The sequence below is a fragment of the Lampris incognitus genome, chromosome 14, assembly GCF_029633865.1.
Source record: "Lampris incognitus isolate fLamInc1 chromosome 14, fLamInc1.hap2, whole genome shotgun sequence".
Classification (NCBI taxonomy): domain Eukaryota; kingdom Metazoa; phylum Chordata; class Actinopteri; order Lampriformes; family Lampridae; genus Lampris; species Lampris incognitus.
The window spans coordinates 11,390,702-11,415,593 of record NC_079224.1 but is presented as its reverse complement, the minus strand read 5'-3'; the positions used below and the strand labels follow the sequence as shown (position 1 = coordinate 11,415,593).

General features: G+C 50.2%; 1 protein-coding gene across 1 annotated transcript in view; it reads right to left on the bottom strand.

Moving 5' to 3' along the window:
- ak5 (adenylate kinase 5) overlaps positions 1-24,892 on the bottom strand; it is a 135,021-nt gene that overhangs the window by 5,418 nt on the left and 104,711 nt on the right. The window contains exons 9-12 of the mRNA XM_056293301.1: positions 22,370-22,415; positions 21,311-21,355; positions 13,196-13,359; positions 1,645-1,761 (exon numbers count right to left, since the gene is read on the bottom strand). Coding sequence (XP_056149276.1) covers positions 1,645-1,761; positions 13,196-13,359; positions 21,311-21,355; positions 22,370-22,415 — 372 coding nt within the window. The remainder of the gene's footprint in view (positions 1-1,644; positions 1,762-13,195; positions 13,360-21,310; positions 21,356-22,369; positions 22,416-24,892) is intronic.

Sequence of the window (24,892 nt, the reverse complement as noted above, 5' to 3'; positions counted from 1 at the left end):
AGATCTTGAGACACACGGCTCTTTCAGCTAACAGCAGGGTAATTGTGAGAGTGTAACTGTATGAAGCTTCACTGTGAAAGTGTAACTGTTTGAAGCTTCACACCTCAGCTGCAAATCCTCACACGACTCCCACCCAACCCTCCTCTCGTACCCAGAGAGAACATTAAAGTCTGGCTGAAATCAGCAGCAAGATCGAAGGTTTCATGTCTAAAAACCTTTAAAGCGGTATTATTAAACACCCTCTGACAACTTCTTACTTGTAAATGACTAGTCCATCCACCCACCCATCCACCCATCCATCCATCCACCCGTCCATCCATGCATTACCTGAACCGCTTATCCTGCTCTCGGGGATGCTGGAGCCTATCCCAGCTGTCATGAGGTGGCAGGCGGGGAGACACCCTGGACAGGCCGCCAGTCCATCACAGCACCGACACACACGCACGCACGCACACACGCACAACTTAGTACGGCTGATCCACCTGACCTACATGTCTTTGGACTGTGGGAGGAAACCGGAGCCCCCGGAGGAAACCCACACAGACACGGGGAGAACATGCAAACTCCACACAGAGGACGACCCGGGACGACCCACCAAGGTTGGACTACCCCGGGACTCGAACCCCGGACCTTCTTGCTGTGAGGCGACCACGCTAACCACTGCGCCACCGTGCCGCCATATTTTAAATGACTAGTAAATGACTAGTATTGTACCTTTATCCAGAGCTATTGCCTCAATCATCTAAATAGGCTACCCGTGTGGGAGTGGTCTAGTCCTCATTAATATTCATGAGCTGACCTTTGCTGGTAAAGGTGAGCAGGGGTTTCATAATTTGATGATTAGCTCTGATTCGGGGCGGCACGGTGCCACAGTGGTTAGCACGGCTGGCCCTGCGTGATGGCCCAGGGCCAGGGCCGGATCTAGGCATAGGCAAGCTAGGCAGCTGCCGAGGGTCTAATTGCCACAGGGGGGCCCAGACAGACGGATAAAAACATCAACTTTTGGTCTAAATTAAAAATATTTAACATAAAATATTTTAAACTATAAATGGACAATAATAAACAAATATATACCAAACTAATTAACCACAATAACCATGTGGCAGTTAAAAGTAATATTGTTTGTTTACAAAGTATCAAAATGTGCTTGTTTGGGGGTAGAGGGGGGGGTGGCCCAAAAAAGATGCTCTGCCTAGTGTAATCTATCCATTTAATCCGGCCCTGCTGGCGGCCTGTCCAGGGTGTCCCCCCGCCTGCTGCCCAGTGACTGCGACCCTGAGAGCAGGATAATGGATGGATAATGGATAATGGATGGATGGATGGATGGATGGATGGATGGAGAGCTGATTGGCTGCATGTCAATGAGCGCGTCCGATGACATCATGAGTATCAGAAACAAAAGACTGGTTCAGAGAAGCTCAGCTAGGGGGCACCTCTGAATTCCAGCTGTTATACTTGTGTTTTCAGCAGAAGGAGACAGTGCAGAATATATAATGATCTGAGGAACAAGCGACGTTAGAGAACATTAGTGTTTCATGTTTTCCGGCTTGAAATCTTTGTCACACATGTGCCCTGAAAACGGCACAGGCTCTGTGCTTGTCTTGCTCCAGACCAAACCCCGGCTCCCTGCCCCGGCGGTCTAACCTTGGCCTCGTACTCCTCGGCCTGTCTGGCGACTCTGGGGAAGCCGCTGATCACCAGGCCTTTCCCCTGTTGCACGGACAATGCCACCGCCTCGCACAGCAGGTCCAGCACCGTGTCCTGGGGACACACACACACGCACACACACACACACACACACACGCTGATATAAACATGGATTACAACATACACCTGGATAGGTACAACATACATACATATACATAGATATATTGCATACATACATACATACATACATACATACATACATACATACATACATACACACATACTATATAGTATAGATACACACACACACACACACACACACACACACACACATATATACATACATACAACCCAGATGGCAAAATTGCTGTGGCCCAGACCCGTCCCACACCAGCACTTTCATCCGGCCCACATACCACGTGGAATGATGGCCCTTGGGCGGCCCGCTCCTGTTTGCCAGATCTGGGCCTGAACCAAGCCATAGCTATGCCGCATGTGCCACATATTTGCCAAATATGGGCACATGTCATCTGGATGTGACCCTGAGGTCACATCCAGATGACATGTTGCCCAGAGCACCGCATCTTTGCCAAAAAAGGCCCACATTTGGTTTGGCATATTTGGGCCATATTTGCTGTTATACATGTGGGCCACTTCAGGCTCACATCCATCTTGTCAGGGCCAGAAGAAGGCCACAGTGCCGCATCGTTTGCCTGAAGTGGCCCACATCCGGATGCTGTCTGGGAAACGTACATGCTGGAGGGAATATGAATTGAAAGAATGAGGAATACCGTGATGAAGGCTGGAGACATTCACTCTCTCATGCATTTCTCTTGCGAGCCGACCCGCTCCGTCCGGGGTGGTAATACACCTACCAGGGCACCAGGCGTTTACACTCACCACGTAACAATACGTGAAGTTAGCCAGGGAGTACGGCCTTGTCTAAAGCCAGGTACGGCCTTCATCTCATAGCCGCAGGTGGACGAGGTCTCGGCCGGCCAGTGACTGAGCTGCCATTTCCTATGCACAGTTTATTTAGACGCTCGTTATTTCTGCTCTGATTCTGCTCTGAGTTGAACGCGTCACTTCTGGCTAAATAGCCACATTCCGCCTTTCTTTCTGGTTGATAAGTGGACCGAACTCATATCAGTCCCAAAGTGGTTGTCTCCTCCCAGTCCAGTAACCCCGTGTATACAACAAAGGTCCTATAAATACTACACGAACATGCGGGGGGGGGTACAAAGCGATTGTATTTTTGACGGGGAATCATGTTGCACATCACAGCTGCATCTCCAGGGAACAAGGCCGACATGCCTTACCGAGCCAAAACCTCTCTCCGTGGAGACGGGACGTGTCGTGGGTGTGTGACCCGGGTCACCGGGGCTCGCCTGCTCCCCGTCCCCTGATTGGCGTCTCGGTTCACCTGCGCCCCACTCGCCCGGGTGACCCCGATTGGCTTGATCCTCCCACGCGCTACGTCCCCCCTGGTGAAACTCCTCACTGTCAGGTGAAAAGAAGCGGCTGGCGACTCCACATGTATGGGAGGAGGCATGTGGTAGTCTGCAGCCCACCCCGGATCGGCAGAGGGGGGTGGAGCAGCGACCGGGACGGCTCGGAAGAGTGGGGCAGTTGGCCGAATACAAATTGGGAGGAGGGGGAGGGGGGGTGCTATTTTGTAACATGCTTGTCCTCCTTTGAGACCACGTTATAAACAGTCTTAAATGTTTCCCCCCCTCATCCTTGACCGAGTTCTTCTTTTTGAAAGAATAACGTGTGTGATGATGCGGGTTCCAGAAATGGGTTTTCACAACCCGTAACCCGGCATGCACTTCCTCAGGAACCATGAGACACGCACGTGAGTTGGTAAAGGGCCAGTTCTCTTCGTGGGTGTGTGTGTGTGTGTGTGTGTGTGTGTGTGTGTGTGTGTGTGTGTGTGTGTGTGTTGAAGGGGTGGGGGAGGGAGGGGGAGGGGGGGTTGGTGTCAGCTCCCTGATAGCCCAAAAGGAATACTCCACCAGACATGCATCTAAATCAGAGACGGCTCTCACCTCGGTGGAGCGCCTCATCCGGCTCCAGCCGGTGCACTGACAACCTCACACGGTCGACCGCCCGCCCGAGAGAGAGAGACGCCGAAGCGGAGCCTTTATTCAGGGGGAGGGTTGGGCCTTCATGCAGCCTTTGTGTGGGTTTTATCCCGTTGCTCCAGAGGCCCTGCCAGCTGCGCTCGCATCGATCGTGAACAGAGGCTGGGCTAGGCTGGGCTGGGCTGGGGGGGGGGGTGTTGGGGGGGGGGCATCTGGCCATAGCATCCCCCAAGAAACTTTGTAACTTCTTCACTCGTTTCATTTTTTCACTAAATAAAATTCAATTGTTCGACTGTGTGACGTTATCTGGTGGTCACAAAGTCGAACAATCCATTTTATTCGGTGATAAAAATGAAATGTGTGAAGAAGTTACAATGCATTAATAAATTAATTTACGATATTAATTAATTTTAAATTAATTGAATCAGTCGTTCGACTGCGTGACCTTATCTGGCCGTCACACAGTCGAACACTTAATTTCATTCGGTGATAAAAATGTAAAAGTGTGGAGAAGTTACGAAATACATTAATGAATTCATTCATTAATTTTCTAAGCCAGTTATCCTGACGAGGGTCGCGGGGTGCTGTGGAGCCTACCCCCCAGTGCTCATTGGCGCAAGGCGGGGAAACACCCTGGACAGGGCGCCAGTCCATCGCAGACATTAATAAATGAATTTACAATATAAATTAATTGAATTGTTTGACTGTGTGACATTATCTGGTCGTCACAACAGTCGAACAATTAATTCTATTCAGTGAAAAGAAAATGAAATGTGTGAAGGCGTTACATAATGAATTAATACAAAAATTTACAATATAAATTAATTGTAAATTAAAGTAATGGTTCGACTGTGTGACATTATCTGGTCATGATCGGTCATGCATTAATAGGACCAGTCTGATTCCATTAATGGATCGGTCTCATATTACGTCACATATGACGTGACGGCAACACATCCGCCATGTTGGAGGGCAACGGCTCCAGTCCACACCACGTTGCTCTCGCTGCGCGATGCTAAACGCTTTCTAAACAGTCAGAGTGGACGGGGTTTGTTTCAAGGGTTGACTCATACAGAACAGCTGCCGTGGTTCCAGATTTTACAATGGTTCATTTCTGCGCTGTTTCCGTGGTTAGAATCTGATCCTTTACGCCGTCAGGCCAGAACTTTGCAAAACGTATTGCTAGCGAATTCATTAGCCAACGTCACCGCAGGACCTGCCGCGGCCGGGAGGCGAACCCGTAACGCCCGCACCGCAGGCGACGTCGCTAACCGCTAGACTAAAGTGTCAGGCCCGCCCGCCAGCCAGCGGCCAGCGTGTCTACTTATCCATGCACGTTACAGTATTTTGCAAACTGTTTTTCAAAGAGTGGGTCACAGTTGCGGTGTTTTATTCCTGTACGTTTGTCCGATTTTCGCTTAAAATTTCGTTCTTGTAAACTAGATCGACAGTGAGGACTTCCGTATATAAGCCAGGGGTGGGCAATCCTGTCCAGAAAGGGCCAGTGTGGGTGACGGTTTTTGTTCCAACCAACACGCCTGATCCCACTGATCAACCAGTAGTCTGCTGAGGAACATGATCAGGAGACGCGGGTGCGCGATGCTCGGTTGGAACAAAAACCCGCACCCGCACCGGCCCTTTCTGGACTGAGAATAACCCACCGACGACCGATATTACATTATTTACGGTACGTTCGCTAGCACGCACACGCGTTTTAGCGATCGCGCTTAAAACAGCAGGTGTGGTTGGCTAATGGCCGGCCGGGCTTGTTTACTGATCGAAGGCGCCGAGTCTCAACGCAGAAGTCAGTGACCAATATCGTCCGAAGCGGATCGTTTCTTGGTCTCCACACAGCCACGTTTTGTGGACGATCGACCCGCAACAGTTGACGGCGAGTCTCCCGAAACGCGTTTAGAGACGGGAGATCAGCTAGAGCAGGAGGGGGATCCGTTTGACGATGCTACGGCTAGCGTGGAAGCTAACGCGGATGTTAGCCAACATCCACAGGAAGGGGCCAAAGACGTCCGGTTCTTAAAGGTAGACCGGTCAGAGACGTTTGAGACTCAGCGAAGGGGTTTCAGTAGAAGCTGGTTCGAGCAATACGTCTGGCTGGAATATGGCGTCACCTAAGTTGCATCTTTTTGTTTTGCACGCAGGCATTTTTTTTTTACGACCAGGTCAGCACAGATTTCATTCCGAGTCATCGTTCACCATCACCGGCTTCCGGAACTGGCGAAAAGCTACAGTCAAGTTTAAGGCTCATAACGGAAGTGTGGGGCACACATTCTCAACGAGGCATGGACGGAATTCAAAATGAAGCAGGGACAGTAACCTGGCATTGTTGGCCACCAGGAGGACAAAAGATTTGGACACTGATGAAATCATCGATGGCTTTGCCAACAAGCAAAATAACGCATTGTTCTTCTATGCCGACGTCTAATGGTGAGTGACTTGTTTTGTAATGGCGCTGTATTACTAGGCCAGGTGTTGCCATATGATGCCCCTTTTCCATTACATGGTACCGGCTCAACTCGACTCGACTCGCCCTTTTTTTCATTGCTGGAAAGTACCGGCATTTTGGTAACTGTGACTACCACCTTTGTCGAGGTCCCCAAGACAAAAAAACAAAAGTGGAGCGGGTACCAAAATCAATGCAAAGCTCTGATTGGTCGGAGAAACGCGTCACTGCGTCATTTTGCGTCATGCGTCATCAATGCGCGCATGGGGCTATGACCCGGCATTTTGAAATACCGAAGCGGAGTTATCTTAAAAGTACATTTTGAAATTGAAAACCGGGCGTCGCTATGACAACCAGCTACACTGACGGGGGTACTGCCTGGGTAGTGGAAAACGACACAGAAGCGAGTCGAGTCGAGCTGAGCCGAGCCGGTACCGTGTAGTGGACAAGGGGCGGAGAAATGGCAGTCGCGTTGTGTTATATCGCGGTTGTACAGTTTTGGGTTTGATCCGGATCGAGGTCTGATACGCTGTTTTTAGACCAACAGCGGTGCGAGGTTTCTGTTGCTGACCCGCGCTGTGTGTGTGGGTGTTTGTGTGCGCGCGCATACAGTGTGCGCACGCGCAGTTTTGAGCTCGAGTCTGATTCTGTCGTACTTTTGTATTGCTCGGTGTGTTTATTACTCTAAACACGTGCGATTGCGTTTGGTCGTGCGTGCGTATACTGGTATATCCGCAGTCCGGTCTACTACTACTACTATTTTCGGCTGCTGCCGTTAGGGGGCGCCCCAGCGGATCATCCGTCTCCATCTCTTCCTGTCCTCTCCATCTTCCTCTGTCACACCAGCCACCTGCATGTCCTCCCTCACCACTTCCATAAACCTCCTCTTTGGCCTTCCTCTTCTCCTCTTCCCTGGCAGCTCCATATTCAGCATCCTTCTCCCAGTATACCCAGCATCTCTCCTCCACACATGTCCAAACCATCTCAATCTTGCCTCTCTTGCTGTGTCTCCAAACCGTCCAACCTGAGCTGTCCCTCTAATATACTCGTTCCTAATCCTGTCCTTCTTCGTCACTCCCAGTGAAAATCTTAGCATCTTCAACTCTGCCACCTCCAGCTCCGCCTCCTGTCTTTTCATCAGTGCCACTGTCTCCAAACCATATAACAGCTGGTCTCACAATCATTTTGTAAACCTTCCTTTAACCTTTAACCTTCCCTGTGGTATATCCACGGTTCTGTAGCACCTCCAATTAATAGCCGTGCTCCGACTGAGCACCCCCAATAACAATCCGCTGGCGCCGCCAATGATCGTGAAGTTTTCATCTCAGCTGAAATTCAACTCGGCGAGGATTTTACTGAGCAGAATGTGAGTTTGGTAGAAAGAATAGAATTGAAAAAAAATTCCAAGCAAATTTCTGTTCAGGAACTTTTCTGTGTGCGCCTGCAGCGGTGGAGATGCTGGTTGGATCAGGGATGGAGAAGTGGGCTTGTAAACAGGATTGCCAAGCCCCAGATCAGATGGGGAAAGTGAATGGTTAACACACAACTCTTCTTCCACGACTGTCAAGGTGCCGCTGAGCACTTCCATCCATCCATCCATTATCCAAGCCGCTTACCCGAATTTGGGTCACGGGATGCTGGAGCCTATCCCAGCAGTCATTGGGCAGCAGGCGGGGAGACACCCTGGACAGGCTGCCAGGCCATCACAGGGCCAAAAAAAAACACACATTCACACCTAGGGACAATTTAGTACGGCTGATTCACCTGACCCACATATCTTTGGACTGTGGGAGAAAACCGGAGCACCTGGAAGAAACCCACACAGACACCGGGAGAACATGCAAACTCTACACAGAGGACGACCCGGGACGATCCCCAAGGTTGGACTACCCCGGGGCTCGAACCCAGGACCTTCTTGCTGTGAGGCAACTGCGCTAACCACTGCGTCACCCTGCCGCCTGCTGAGCACTTCAATATTAAGAATTTGTCATTTTCAAATTGTAGTTCTCAGGTCATCATTTTATGGTACTAAAGAGACGTAAGGTTTCCTTCATCTGATTAGCCATTGTCAAGCTTAATGAAAACATAAGGACCATGCAGTATAAGTTATTTCAAATGGCCTCGACCTCCTGTACATATCTGCACAGTTTACAAAGACTTTGTACATCTGCTCTTTTCTTGATGTGATTTTATGCCTCTGTCTGTACTGTACTGTTCTCTCTATGGTGTTGCGTCTGTTTTAAATATATTGTGTAAAGCTATGGGAATCATGATTTGCTGTGTGGCAACCCCGACTAAAAACCCAACTTGAACATAAATTGTGATCTGCAGCAGAACACTGCATTTATTCTGGGCGGCTCCCAGTTATGAATGTGTGTAACTGTATAAACGTGATGCAAGCATGCATACGCACTAATTCTTCCCCTGGACGAGTAAATGTTAAAAGCTACCCTTGACCTACAGCGTCGTGAGTTTGACAAAACGTGAATAAACACCAATTTCTCAGATGGAGTTAACGGATCCATTACCAGACTAAGGACCCACTCTATGTGTTCATTTGAATCAATATTTCCCATTTGTCTAAGTAAATATGGTGCATGACTAGACATACCGCTTTTATAGACGCACCTGCATACAACCCCACCAACACACACACACACACACACACAGAAAGGCAAAAAACCTCCTACATGCGCACAGCTGTTGCGAAGTGTAATGTCTGCAATGTACACAGAAACATTTATGGCTGTTTCCCCCCACACACACCAGCACACACACAACCACTTTCATGCACACAACCTGTCAAAAACATTAAACAGCGACCTGCACACAACACTTGTACACACATATTTGCGCGCCCGTGCACACACACACGCACACACACATGCACAAATAGACACACAACTCTTTGAACATGTGAGGCAGTGAAGACGGTGTGTGTGAGTGATAGCCAGGAAGCAGTTTTGAAGTGAAATGTCACAGAGACCTGGGCACACCACTTCAGTTAAACAGTCCAGCAGCAGCAGCAGCAGCATCTTCCTGGTCTGATGATATCCACCAGGTGGCCCCGATCGACACTAGAATAATGCCTGGGATTAATAATTACCGGTTACAATGCACTACTTCTTCTTTCGGCTTGTTCCATTTCTCAGGGGTCGCCACAGTGGGTTTTTGCCCTCCATAGCTTTCCTTCTGACGCATCACTCTCCGGCAGTCCAACCCTCCTCATGTCCTCCTCCTCTATCTGGTCTCTCCATCTTTTCCTTGGTCTTCCTCTTTTTCTTTTGCCAGGTGTTTCCAGTTCCAGTACCTTCTTTCCTATATAGTCTATGCCTCTTCTCTGTACATGTCCAAACCATCTCAATCTTGTCTCTCTCAGCTTCTCATCCATTCTTCTGATCTTGAACGTAGCTCTCACTTCCTCGTTTCTCTTCCGGTGTTTTGTAGTCACTCTCAAGGACCAACACAGCATGTTCATCTCTGCTAGCTGTAATGTAGATTCTAGCCTCTCTGTTGATGTCACTGCTTCCCTACCATAGAGCAAGTCAGGCCTGACCACTGATTTGTATACCTTGTCCTTTACCCTCAACTGCATTTTTTTAAGGAAGTACTCCAGCTACCGTTCTCCATGAATTCCACCCAGATTGTATCCTTTTCTTGACTTCCTGCTTACAACTGCCTTCTGTCTGTATTTTCGATCCTAAGTACTTGAATTCGTTAACATCTGGGACATCTTCCCCTGGACTTTCTACTGGCTTATAGTATATACACAAGTACTCGGTCTTTTTGTTCTGCTGATCTTTAGTCCACTGATCTCTAGCGCTTCTCTCCAATCTTCAAGAGCCAACCTTTCCTTGTCCTCATTTGCTAATGAGGACACTGGCTCTTTCTTAAGATGTTCTGTGAGGCTGTCAATCACAATCACAAACAGGAAAAGACTCAATGCCAATCCTTGATGCAGTCCTATCTTTACCTCAAACTCGCTTGTTGTTCCTATTGCACATCGCACTGTAGTCTTACAGTCCCTGTACATGTCCTGAATTATGCTGATGTAATTTTCTGCCTCTCCCTTCACCCTCAGACAGTACCACAACTCCTCTCTCGGTACTCCGTCATATGCCTTCTCCAAATCAATAAACACGCAGTGCAATTTTTTCTGTCCTTCAACATATTTTCCAGCTAAGGTGTTGAGTACAAATATCGCATATGTGGTACTTCTCCCAGGCATGAATCCAAATTGTTCTTTCCCTATAGTCACTTCCTTCCTAAGTCTCATTTTAATCAAACTCACCCATAACTTCATTTTATGTCCCATCAATGTGATCCCTCTAGTTGTTGCAACTTTGAGCATCACCTTTATTCTTGTAAATTGGTACCATGGTGCTCTTTCTCCATTCATTTGGTCTTTTCCCAGTCTGTATTATGTTGTTGAAGAGTCTAGTCAGCAACTCTGTGCCAGTATTGCCTAAGTATTTCCAGACTTCTGCTGGTATATTGTCCAGTCCCACAGCTTTTCTGTCTGTCATTCGTTGCAACGCTTTTTATCACCCCATCCCTTGTAATCTCTCCCAAGTTCCTTGGTGGTTCATGTCCTTTCTGTTAGTCTCTTCATTCATTTGGTGACTGATATAATCCCTCGATCTCTGTAAAACATTTTCATCTTTTGACAGTACTCTTCCATCTGCATCCTTGATCGGTTTTACTTGTTCAACATCCTTGCTTGCTGTGTCTCTCTGTTTGGCTATTCCATAGATATCCTTCTCTCCTTCCTTTTGTACGGGTCCTCGTATGCTCTTGCCCTTACCGGTTACAATGCACTGCCGTGCTATTCATAACCTCTTACAACTGTAATGTGGTGATACGATATTGGATGTTACATGAGGGCAGGGAGACTACATTTTTGTCCTCTCTACCTGCCACAGTCAAGTTAAATCGTAGTAAATCACCAGCTACTGGAATTAAAAACAGTAAATTGTCTTAAGAAGGCTGAAACATCTGCCAAGAGGCTTGTGGAGGTGACTACACCAACAGGGAGTCGGATCCATTTTTTCCCAACCTATTGAATGTGCTACCTTCTTCTCAGCGGATAAGCCTCTGACTATGGGGATGGAGGTAATTGATGGGGTTTGCACTCCCTGGCGGCGGATCGCTTTAACAGTTCGTAGCTGCAGCATGCGGTGAGGCAGCCAGGCCACATCTGTCTGGGAGAGCGTTTCTGGACGCGTAACCTCAGGGAAAGTAATCTCCAACGTTTGGGACCGCTCCGTTCTCACTTTTAGGTGTCTCATTTTCCCTCACCCCACTTTGTGGTGTACCATTTCATGCCGTTTATCGTCATTCTTACACAGAGCTTGCTGCAAAGTGCAGAGGAATCCTATTGTGAGTAAATCTGTATTCGCTTGCACGGAGCCAAATCAATTTCTGTGTCAATAGGTACGAGTGTGTGTTTCATCGTTCAGTATATTAAGTGGCATGTGTGCTGCGGTCTGCCGGGGGAAAGAATTTGATCTTCTGGAAATGCAGCTGTTTCTAAACCACCGAGCAGCAAATCCAATGTCACCCTGTGGGACACGGGGGGGATTAGAGCTAAACTGAATCGAGTGGGCTGCTGCCTCTGGTATCACACATGTGTCCCCCCACCCACAATAAAAATGTCTTTTCCTGTCTCTCCCCTATTCTGCATCCCTCTCAGCTGTCCTACTGACTGAATAACTAAACGAAAGTACCTAATTTAATAGTGTACTATGTAATAAATAGGTGAAATTTCTGCAGGGTGTTGTTTCTCAAAGGATGGCTTGAGTCCATCATTTTCTTTCTGTGGGTCGCCAGTTGTCTGTTGATCATCACAGTTTCAGCTACGCGGTGTTTACAGGTCGTGTCCAGCACACTTGTGGACACAGTTTCAGCCAAACACTCAACTGGAAACTGGGACACAGTAAACAATTATTTCTTATACAGTGACAATAATCCATCCATCCATTATCTGAAGCGCTTATCCTAATGCAGTACATAAACAGGGTGATTACAGTATATATAATGTATGTATAGGATCCCTGTGATGGCCTGCGACCTGCCTGCTGCCCAGTGACTGCTGGGATAGGCTCCAGCATCCCTCCCTGCAACCCTGAGAGCAGGATAAGCGGTTTGGATAATGGATGGATATATAATATATATATATATATGGGGTTGGGGATGAGTTGTTGCCTCAAGTGAAGGAGTTGAAGTATCTCGGGGTCTTGTTCATGAGTGAAGGTAGGATGGAGCGGGAGATTGACAGCCGCACTGGTGCAGCATCAGCAGTAATGCGGACGTTGTACCGGACCGTCGTGGTGAAGAGGGAGCTGAGCCGCAAGGCAAAGCTCTCAATTTACCAGTCAATCTTGGTTCCAGCCCTCACCTATGGTCATGAGCTTTGGCAGCTGAAATGAGTTTCCTCCGCAGGGTGTCTGGGCTCAGCCTTAGAGACGGGGGGAGGGGCTCTGACATCCGGATGGAGCTCGGAGTTGAGCCGCTTCTCCTTCGCGTCAAAAGGAGCCAGTTGAGATGGTTTGGGCATCTGATCAGGATGCCTCCTGGGCGCCTTCTTTTGGAGGTTTTCTGGGCACGTCCAACTGGGAGGAGACCCCGGGGTAGACCCAGAACTCGCTGGAGGGACTACATGTCCAATCTGGCCTGAGAACGCCTTGGGATCCCCCAGGAGGAGCTGGAGGGCGTTGTTGGGGATAGGGACATCTGGAGTGTCCTACTTAGCTTGATATATATATATATATATATATATATATATATATATATATATATATGTGTGTGTGTGTATGTTCAGGGAACCCACAGCTATAACGAAACACTTTATTGCTGGACTGAAGGACTGAATTGACGAGAGAGATGCCAATGGCATTCGGCAGCTGACAAACACAGAGGATGACGAGATGATCGACACAGTGACGTCAAGTATAGTTTTAGATAATGTCTCCCGCCCTCGATGATGTGTTTAACTCATGTTACTGACCTCGGGGAGCTGCTCGCCCCTCTCCAGGGCGTCCCGTAGGAAGCGACCCCGCTCGCCATCCGACTGCAGCTCGTTACAGATCAGGTCAGCCGGGGTGACTCGGCGCAGGCCGAACCTCTCCTCCATCCTCTCACACTGGAGCGCTTTCCCCGAACCCGGCCCGCCTTCGACAGGAAACGGACAACACGCACACGAGCAGGCAACACAGAGGCAGAGGGGGAGAAAAAAGGGTGAGGTGGATCAGCGCCTCCCCACGTGCACAGCAGGCCACGCCTTTACACCCGCTCGCACACACGCACCAACGTGTGTGTGTGTGTGTGTGTGTGTGTGTGTGTGAAGTGTGCACACAGGCAGATGCTCACTGCAGGCCAGGCACCCGAGAGGGAGAGTATGCCCACCACACACACACACACACACACACACACACACACAAATCCAATCGAGAGACGGTAAGTAAGTGGGAGGGAGCGGCGTGCGGCGAGGGAGTCAGTCAGACAGAAAACACAGAGTGACAGAGGAGGACGAGGACCGGACAGAACGGAGAGGGGGCCAAAGAGGGGCATGAAACCGGGAGATGGTGTAAAAGGATTGGTAGAGGGGAGGAGGAGGGAGGGGACTGAACAGAAGAGAGCCAGTGAGAAGGACGGGGGGGGGGCGGAGGAGGCGGAGAGGGGGAGAAGTGAGTGGGCGGGTGAACTGAGAGATAGTGGAAGGGGGAGCGAGCGAGTGGGAGGGATGGAGAGAGACGGAGGGTGGTGAAAGAGAAACATGACTATGGAATGGGAGGTGGGTGGGTGGCAGCTTACTTGTGTGTGTGTGTGTGTGTGTGTGTGTGTGTGAGATGTGGTTGTGATGTGTAGCCAGAGGCTCAGAGCCTGGCTATCAGAGACGATTACCATCTTTTCTCCTCTATCAGAATCTACCTGTCCTGCCACCACCACCTGCGGCTGTAGACACACACACACACACACAGGCACGCCCCCCCCCACCCACACACACACACACACACACACTAGCTAGCCACCCGACAGGCCCAAATAAAGTCAATAAACTATCCAAGATGTCGAACACTTGTGGTTCTCAAAACGGTATTCTCCATCTGCTGCACCGCCGTGACGTGGCCAGCGTGCACATTTCCCCGTGAGTTGGGTTCGTTATGCGGCTGTGAGGCGGCGGCGGCGCCACCTGCTTGGCAGTAATTAGCCCAGAGCCCAGTAAAAACACACAGGCTCCGCGGTCATGATTATTCCGCCTGCGTCCGGGAGTCGGTGCCCTCGGCCAGCCGCCTCACGAGAGACGAGCCGGGGCCCGGGCTGCAAGACGGCACGCACTCCTCGCCATCGCCATGCAAGGCGTGGTGCGAGTGCCAGGCCGGGTCTGAGCGGGGCTCGCCTCGCTGTCGGAGGAGAGGACCTTAACACGCTCCGGCAGTGATGGAGTCATTCATTGTACATTCAGCCCATTTCACTGAATGAATTTATTCACCGCGGTCTGACTGCCGTGCTCGCTCACCCCATACGGACGGCCTCTTTTTCGGCTGACATCTGCGGCAGGGAGGGAGGGAGGGAGGGAGGGAGGGGAACAACAGCTGTGGCGCCGCCGCGCCACGAACAGGGTGGTGACCGAGGGCTCAACAGTCATTTGTTCCAAGACAAAGATTAAAAAAGCCAGAATAAACAAATCTGTTAAAACCACCAAGACATCTGCAGAGACTTTATTGATGGCAAAGAGTCTCTCTCTCTCTCTCTCTTCCTCTCTCTCTCTCTCTCTCTCTCTCTCTCTCTCTCTCTCTCTCTCTCTCGCTCTTCCTCTTCCCTGTCTGTCCTTTAACCTGTCTCGAGCCAGATGGGCTGTTTGGAGAGAGGTGTGACGGTCTGCAAAATAACTGACCAGGGTCCAGTTCCTGTTAAAGCTTGTTAGCGAAGCCACTTTGCAGATGGACTCAGGGTGCAAGCCACAGGTAGGCCATCAGGAACTCAGCTTCTCGTGGAAAGATGGGGACTCTGCTGAAAACATTAACTGGGAGATTTTTTGGGGGGGGGGGTCTCTAAAATATCAATTACCAAATTGATTTTGCCAGAATTATGCTATGCCCATTGCTTTTAAAGATTATCATTCTTTGGCATTTTCTGCCTTTACTGGATAGTGATAGTCAAGAGAGAGACACAGGAAAGGCAGGGGAGAGAGGGGATGACATGCAGCAAAGGGTGCTGGCTGGATTCGAACCCAGGCCGCTGTGGTAGGGGCTCAGCCTTATGTAGTACGGGTTCTACCAGATGAGCCACCGGGGTGCTCCCGCTATGCACATTTCTGTATTGTTTCTATAACAGTAAATTATGTTCCGTTGCCTACCAACATGGGGATCGCTGGTTCGAATCCTCGTGTTACCTCTGGCTTGGTCGGGCGTCCCGACAGACACAATTGGCCGTGTCTGCAGGTGGAAAGCCGAATGTGGGTATGTGTCCTGGTCGCTGCAGTAGTGCCTCCTCGGGTCGGTTGGGGCGCCTGTTTGGGGAGGCCAATATTTTTTTTCCTAGGATGAATCCGGAAAGTTCCCGCCCTCAGGCACTAGGATTGGCCAGATCTGCCTGTCAGTCAACACCGATGCGGCTGTTCTGGAACGTAATGTTGTTACCGTACACAGTTATGTTGGCACAGTTATCTTGGTTGCAAATGTGGCTAATGGCTAACAGTTAGCTAGCAAACGTGGCTAGGGTTAGGGTTAGGGTTAGGGTTGTTACGCATTCGCATTGGCCTTGACTGACAGGCAGATCTGGCCAATCCTAGCACCTGAGGGCGGGAACATTCCGGATTCATCCTAGGAAAAAAATATTCACTTTGGGGAAAAGGGAGAACTGGGGGAATAGTGTGATCCTCCCATGTGCTACATCCCCCTGGTGAAACTCCTCACTGTCAGGTGAAGAGAAGCTGCTGGTGACTCCACATGTATTGGAGGACACATGGTAGTCTGCAGCCCTCCCTGGATTAGCAGAGGGGGTGGAGCAGTGACTGGGACGGCTCGGAGGAGTGGGGTTATTGGCTGGATACAATTGGGGAGAAAAAGGGGGGGAAATTCCCCCCCCCCAATAAAGTTTTTATTCTTCTCTGACCTGTATCTACTGTGAATGGTTTGGCTAAGGACAGTCGATTCGGTGGTTGTCCAGCAACAATAAAAAAAAAAAAGAAGAAGAAGAAGGAGAAGAAGGAGGCGGCGCTGCACTGGTTCAAAACATGTTCTGTCTGACCGGGGCCTTGGTGAGCTCCTCAAGCAATTCACACTTCTACATTCACTCGGGCGGTTCTGGTAGTTCTCGAGCTAGCGGTTCAACATCCCACACAACTGAAGGCGTAGAGATGGGGCACAGCTGAGGAGACTGAACGAAACCCACCATGTGTGAACCCCTCCGATACGGCCTTGCCCTCGAGGACGGCCAGAGTGACAGATGGAGAGTGTCAGAGAGAGTGGGAGTAGGAGACGGCGAGAGATGAGCCAAGGAACGAGGAGGCAGCGAGGGAGGGTGAGAAAGAGACGAGTAGGCGTTACACAGCGAAAACAAATGTCTCTGAGTAAGTCACTTGATCTTCTTGCAGTTTTATTTCCCTTTCAAAACAACAACAACAAGAAGAAAGCGCGAGTTAAGCTGCTTCTTTCCCTTCTAAACACCTCCCCTGAGACATGGCCGCCCGCATCTTGAAAGAAGGCAAATTAATCACTCGTCTCTGGATTCAAAACAAAGCTAATTGATTGAAGGAAGTTCTTCAAACCAGATACTTGATCCGCATCCCTCCTGCAGCAGATGCTTTACTTTCTTAAACTCGGCTTAAGGCTTAAAGACTGAGTGCAGAATGAAGAAAAAGCTGATTTTGATGCACACTTTTGCGGTGTTGAATGCGGCGGCGTGTCAGGCGCAGCATATCGTCGTGTCAGAAGTGACATCACGCAGCTTTAAACCGATCGGCAGCAGTGAAATGCTCTGCGCAGCTGACACCTAAATGAAACTATTACCGGGAAAACAGACCGCCGTGCTACAGACGAGCAAGGCCAGGATGGTGACAGACTGGCCTACTTAACCAAATCTGGCGTCGGAGCACCGTGACAGATGAAAACATTACCCGTGATGGCGCGCCCGCACATTGACAACATTATTCATGTCTGACATGGGTCTTATATACACAAAACACAAGTGTGTCGGTTGATCATTAGTCTAATAAATAATAAATAAGTCCCACTTACATCATAGACGCACTCTCCGGGTTTTTCCCTGTGTGAAGTCTTGACACTTCGCCAGCTAGCTAACTCTTCTGTGTGGATTTTGCTACGCGTGTCCATAATTATGCGCGGGCAGACTTTGAGCATTTTTGAACATACCGTATACCGTAGACTCCGTGCTCGAGACCTTTGATACGATCGTGGTGAGATAAAAAGGGGTCCATTTGTGCGGGCCCGAAACTGTTGTGGGCCCCAATGCAGCTGCATTACCTGCATATGTGGTAGTTTTGCCTCCGGTTGAATGATACTTCTTTTGTGTTTTGGAGGGGGTGGAGGGGGTGGGTGGGCGTTATTTTTGTAGTTTTTGCCATTCATCAGCTTCATTTTGGGGATTTCGGACATGGGACCACCGCTGCACACAGCTTTACAACAGCGTCTTATGGGGCAGCTGGACACAATCCTTAAACCTGTCCTTTTAACAACAACAACAACAACAACAAACCCCTAGTGTCTCAGTTAACTGTGTACATGTTTTCCATGAACTATGACTGCTCAGTATGGCTGATAAATACCTGTGGTGGGTCCAGGCTGGTCAGTCCTGCAAGATGAACCAGAGAGTTGCTCAGCAATGCGCTCGACCATTGATCATATTGGACATTTCGACTAATGACCCTTAACTTGCACTTTCGTTTTCACTTCCAAATACGTGGTTTAGATAACTGGGATAGACTGGACTTGCTGAAATGTGTCTGATGCTCGTGTTAAGCTGCCCCATAGGACTGTGTTGTAAAGCTGAGTCCAGCAGTGTTGCCATTAATGATCTCCGCAATGAAGCCGGTGAGTTAAATGACATCACAACCGATATTCCGCTCCTGATGTTGGAAGATGGCGGCATGAATTCACATTTGCAGTGGCCTCACCCAGTACCGGTGTAGGAAGATGGCGGCGCGAACTTATGTTTGCGGCCGCCTCACCCAGTACCGTCCATGCAGTGTGTTTGTTTTGTCTTCGTTTGATGGTTAGGAGAGTTTGGTCTGCTGCATCCTGTGGGCCCAGTGACCACGGCCCTGACCGGAGCTGTGCCCTAAGAGGTAACACCGAGGGTGGTCTGACAGGATGCGGAAGCAGGACAGGCTAAGCTAACTGCTAGCCCATGCAGACCGGCAGTTCCGATAGCACAGAGGGCGGTCTGGCGGCGGCCTCGCCTAGTGTTGACTGTGTTTTATGTCTGTGAATGTTCTCATTCATCCAGGTCATGGTTATCCAAAGGAATTGAATCAAGTGCAACTGGACTTGGTATATATCCGTGAAGACGTTTCGCCTCTCATCCAAGAGGCTTCCTCAGTTCGTGCCTTTCTGACTAGACCAAGCTAGTCTGACTGGCTTGGTCTAGTCAGAAAGGCACGAACTTGATTCAATTCCTTTGGATGACTGTGTTTTAGTGTCGTCGTGTGGAGTGCGGGGAGGTGTGTTGAAGGTGTCTGTCTGGGAGAGCCTGGTCTGCTGCATCCGGTGAGCCCAGGGACCACGGCCCTGCCGGAGCTGCGCCCATGGAGGAAACACCGAGGACGGTCTGACAGGACGCGGAAGCGGGGCAGGCTAAGCTAATTGGTAGTCCATGCAGACCGGAAGCTCCGACGGTCATCCTGGCTGGTGTTCGTTCTCTGGACGGTGGAATTTTTGGACCGTGTTGCCCTGAGTGGGCTGTGTTGTTCAGTGTTTGTGGTTTGTGGTTTGTTTTGCTTTGTTCTCTGTTTTTGTATGTTTTTGGTGGTGTCGTGTTTGGGAAATTTCGGATGTGTGTTGCTGTGGGCTGGGGGAAACGGAATTTTGTTCCTTTTGCGTACGCAAGTACACGAAAGAGACGACCAGAAATTGTTCCCCGATTCCTGATACGCACAACAGCAGAAACTACAAAAACAAGACCCGGGTTGGAAAAAGCGGAGCGAGAGACAAAGAAAGCAATGATGAAAACCTTCCAGCAAGAACATGAAAGCCGGAAGTGGAGACAGAGAGCGAAGACAGAAAAGGGCAAACGTGTACACCTCCCTAGAAAGACCACCGGGGCCCTCGGCATCGGCGCCATTTTCAAACATGTCTGCCCTGTCTCCCTAGCAGGGAACTGCCTCCCCTTGATGTTGTAATTGTGTCTAATACTTCTGAGGAGACCCTGAGTCTGAAGTCCTCTCTGCCCAGGGTCTGTGTGCCGGGACCGTCCCTTCATCTCTCTGAAGCACAAACGCAACCGACAAGTTTCGCCCTGAACATTAAATGCCCCGTTTCTCGCTGTCGCCCCACATCGTCAGCGCTCCCGGGAAGACGTCTGGTTCCCTGGCGGTGGAACTGTGTAGGGAAGATAACCTGTGCACCGCCGGCGGCGGCGGCGGCGACAGCAGCAGCAAGGGGTGGCTGGGTAACAAGCAACATCCGTCATCCTGTGACGGCACACACACATACAGAGGGAGGGAGGGGAGGGAAGGGCACAGTGAGAACAGCAAGGGGGAATTGAACATTTCGATGCGGAGGCGGGGAGTCGGGGGGGGGGGGGGGGGGGTTCTGATGTTTTCAAAGTCACAGGGACTTTTGAAGTGGCTACAGAAACGGCTTGCCCTTTCCCGGCCACACAAATCTGATCTAGCATATGAGGACGGTAATGGAGTAATGTGTGTGTGTGTGTGTGTGGGGGGGGGGGGGTCCAGGGGGGGGGAGGGGTCCGCAGAGCTGAGGCACTGGCAGGTTAGTTGGGAGAAATGCGTTTTGCTGTTTTATAGATGACTTGCCCGTGGCTGCATTTGTTTCGAGGGCTCTCAAGTAATCCACACGTCCACATGGTAATTAAGCTTAAAATGGAGTGCCGAATAGGGCCCCTCCCCCTTTTTCTCCCCAGTTGGATCCCAAATGGATCCGGCCAATTACCCCACTCTTCCGAGCCGTCTCGGATGCTCCACCCCCTCTGCCGATCCGGGGAGGGCTGCAGACTACCACACGCCTCCTCCGGTACAGGTGGGGTCGCCAGCCGCTTCTTTTCACCTGACAGTGAGGAGTTTCGCCAGGGGGGACGTAGCGTGTGGGAGGATCACGCTGTTCCCCCTCCCCCCAAAACAGGCGCCCCGACCGACCAGAGGAGGCGCTAGTGCCGCGACCAGGACACGTACCCACATCCGGCTTCCCACCCGCAGACACGGCCAATTGTGTCCGTAGGGACGCCCGACCAAGCCGGCGGTAACACGGGGATTTGAACCAGCGATCCCCGTGTTGGTAGGCAACGGCATAGACCGCCATACCACCCAGATGTCCAGAAGTCTGTTTTGTGTGTTTACCTCGTGGGGCTCTACACGGTTACACATAACTGATATGAGCTGTGTGATGGAAAATAAATGTTGCGCACACACACACACACACACACACACACACACACACACACACACACACAAGTCCTACTCACACAGACTGCACGTCAGACAGACACACTACCAGTACTGCATTAACAATCTTTTAATGGCTAGACAATCTCCAGTAATTTTCTATGGCAGCAAAATAAATGGAGGTTAATGGAGGTACTGGGTGCCCCTCTCCAACCATTACCCTTCATCCGTCTGTCTGTCTTCTCAGTAATTACCCTTCATCCGTCTGTCTGTCTTCTCAGTAATTAACCTTCATCTGTCTGTCTGTCTTGGCAGTAATTAGCACGGCGAGCCTCGGGGATCACATTCCACCACACTCTCAGAGACGGCTAAGTGATCCCCTTCTCTCTTTCTCACATACTAGTGCACATATACATACACAAGTCCCACACACACACACAAAACCATAGCATGGGATTGACCCACTCGTTGTCATATCGTCTCTAGTTTGTGCGTTTGCGTTGTTTTGTGTGTCTGTGTGAGTGCGCGCCATGTACATACCTATCATGAAGATGATCTTTGGTGTCTTCTGTTCTGCGCAGAAACCTGTTGAAGAGAGAGACGTAAGAGCTGAGATGACGGTTGCTTTTTCCCCCATCGTGCCCGTCATGGCTGTGATGCAGAGGGCTCAACACCGACACGAATCACAACCACAACAGACGAACCACAACCTGTACGAGGTAAGTCAACCTTGTGGTGGTCTCCATTATGGATTGATAGGCTACATTTGAGCATGTGGAATAAGTTGCATGACAGCAACTTGAAAATATGGAAATAGGTTGCATCATGCTAAAATGTACCCTATCCATAGGGAACATTTTAGCGGGAGGGTACATTTTAGTGGAATAAGTTGCATCATGCAACTTAAAAAAAATTAAGTTGCATGACAGGAAGTTGGTTTTTTTGGGAGGGGGGGGGGTTTCTCCCGTTTTTCTCCCCATGTTGTACTTGGCCAATTACCCCACTCTTCTGAGCCATCCCGGTCACTGCTCCATCCCTTCTGCCGATCCGGGGAGGGCTGCAGACTACCACATGCCTCCTCCGATACATGTGGCGTCGCCAGCCGCTTCTTTTCACCTGACAGTGAGGAGTTTCACCAGGGGGGCGTAGCGCGTGGGAGGATCACGCTATTCCCCCCCAGTTCCCCCTCCTCCCCAAACAGGCGCCCCGACCAACCAGAGGAGGTGCTAGTGCAGCGACCAGGACACATACCCACATCCGTCTTCGCACCCGTGGCTGTCAATCATGTTCACACCCACCACAACGCCTCGTCTCGACTGTCAATCATCCACCGCCTACGAACCCTGATAAATTCTATAGGCTACATCGTCCTTCTTAATAACTCTGTGACTGTGTGGATATCAAAGCAGCTGTCAGGTGTGCTGCGCCAAGGTAAACTGCACCCTCCCCCCAACATTTTTTTTTTAGCACCACCCGCCACTGTTAAGGACTCAGCCTTATGTAGTACACGTTCTACCGGGTGAGCTACCGCGGCACCCCAGACTCAACATTTCTGTACATGCACAAAGACACACGGATAACCAAGTCTCAGTCACTCACTTTCAGTAGATCCTTCAGCATATTCAGCTGCTCCTCCCTCCTCAACCTGGATAGACAGAGAGAGAGAGAGAGAGAGAGAGAGAGAGAGAGAGAGAGAGAGAGAGAGAGAGAAAGGGAGGAATGGTGAAATGGAAAGACAGGAGAGGAGAGCAGAGGAGAAGAGAAGAGAAGAGAGACAACACTTCAGAGAGAGAATGAGCAATAACATTCAGTCCTCTGCAAGCCTTCCTCTCCCTTTAGCAAACACACAGGAGCTAAGAGACCGGGGGAGATGGTGTCTGGTGGAGGGGGGGGGTAGGTGTGGGATAGCCACAAGACAGGGATTATTCTCCTCAGCACCATTCACATCTGGCATCAGAGACTTTCTCAGAGAGTGGGATGAGAGAGAGAGAGGCGGAGAGACAGACATACTAAGGGAGCAAGGGAGAGTGAGATGAACTTAACAATCACATCTATTGCCACAGGAAGTTTTATCTTGGTATTACACACACAAGCTGGTAAGTTACACAATCCACCTCCCACTTTTGCAGTTTTACCAGCCAACTGCATAGAAGGGAACAGCGAACAAAATCCAATTGTGGCTGATTTCTTTTACCAGCGTCATGGCCCGTGTTTTTTTTGGGGGGAGGGGTCTCCCTTTTTCTCCCCAATTGTATCCGACCAATTACCCCGCTCTTCTGAGCCGTCCCGGTCACTGCTCCACCGCCTCTGCTGATCCAGGGAGGGTTGCAGACTACCACATGCTCGGCCAATCGTGTCTGTAGGGACGCCCGACCAAGCCAGAGGTAACACGGGGATGCGATTCAGCGATCGCTGTGTTGGTAGGCAACGGAGTAGACCGCCACGCCACCTGGATGCCCGTGGCAAGTGTTTTTGAGCCATTCCCCCCCAGCTGGTTCAAAACATTTATTTAATGTCTGTTCTAGCTTAATCCACTTCAGGGTGTAGGCTGGGGGCAGGCTGTATGGAGGTACCCTGGGTAAGTCGCTGGTCTATAGGATCCACATGCAATCGCTCACACATCCATGTTCTACCTGTGGGTTATGTGGAGTCTTTGACTGACCAACTCAGAAGGCAGGGAGATCACGCAACCTCCACACAGAAGGGCCTCAAACAATTTCCTTTTGCAGGCCTTTCAGTGACGTGTGTCGGACATGTCCGTGGACCAGTGGCCCACAGGGTGCCGGCTGCCTGGAAACACCTCAGACAAAGAAGCTGAGCCACACGGCAGTCTAGAAGCCAGTACAAGCTGCAGACAGACTACAGGAGAGAAATTGCATCTCTCTATGTTTTTTATACACCTCCAACTGTTCAGTGTGTACTGCTCGGACACATCCTGGCCGTGATTTAGAGAGTGAAATAAAAAAACCCTCACTGTTGGAGTCAGTGCACAGTTTGCGATGGAGCGCCTGTCGATTTTTAAATACAATCCAGTTGAGTTGCAGACGTAAAGTGAAAGTCCGGCAGAGTTCTCCTGGTGTTAACTAACGGCAGTCGATACGGAGGAGGGCTGCTGGTGGGGGTGCGAGAGATGAGCGAGTGTGGGGTGTGGGCACAACAACCGGTCTGATGACTCACACAGAATGTGGAAGAGAGAAAGCGAGCGAGAGAGAGAGAATAAGAGAGATCGGGCAATCACAGTAGAGCTTGTACATGGTGTGTATGTGTTCAAATGTCCAAATACATGCATTAGTTACACATGTTGATACTAGGAGATGCGTACTTGCACATGGGCATGCTCACGCACGCACTCCCACACGCCTCAGCACCACCACATCTCATCTGGACCATGGTAAACAGTTCCCATGATGTTATACAATATAACACATATCATATGTGACACACAGAAACACGACCGAGACAACACCCACTCCCACGCAACCAGGCAAGACGAGGAGAAATCGCTGAGAATCAGCCTCCCAGTGCCCCCCCCCCCACTCGGATGACAAGTCATCCTTCACATTAGGCTCTGCCAGTAAGGCACCTATTCCAGCAAATCCAATAAGGGCCGGCCGTGTCTCCCTGCTCGTTACTTGACCACGCGGCGGTGAGACTGAGGTGTCGGCCTCGCAAGATGAGCCTGGAGTCATTTCTCCGGTGGCAAACCGGGAACACATGCTGTTACACAGCACGGCTGAAGTGTGGAAGAAACACTCTCCCTCCTCTCTGACTGATTGCTGTGTCACATGTGCTCAGAGAGGAGGAGACGAAGAAGAGAGCGAGATAGAGAGGAGAAAGAAACAAGGAAAGAAAGAGAGAACGAAAAGAAACAGAGGAGGTCAGAGCTGGGTTTGCAGGGCGAAAATCGGAGTGCCGCCTCTCCCCTCGCTGTCCTTTCGCGGAGCAGCGTGCTACCGAAATGAGTCTGGGCTCCACTGGAGAGGTCACTAACAGGAGACGACACCGTCTCCCACGTTACAGATGAAATAACCTCACCACAACACAAGGGTCAGTCTCTTCGATGTACTTTGTCTCCTGCATCCATCTTGTCCAGAGGACTCTGCATTAAGCTATCCCTGTTTC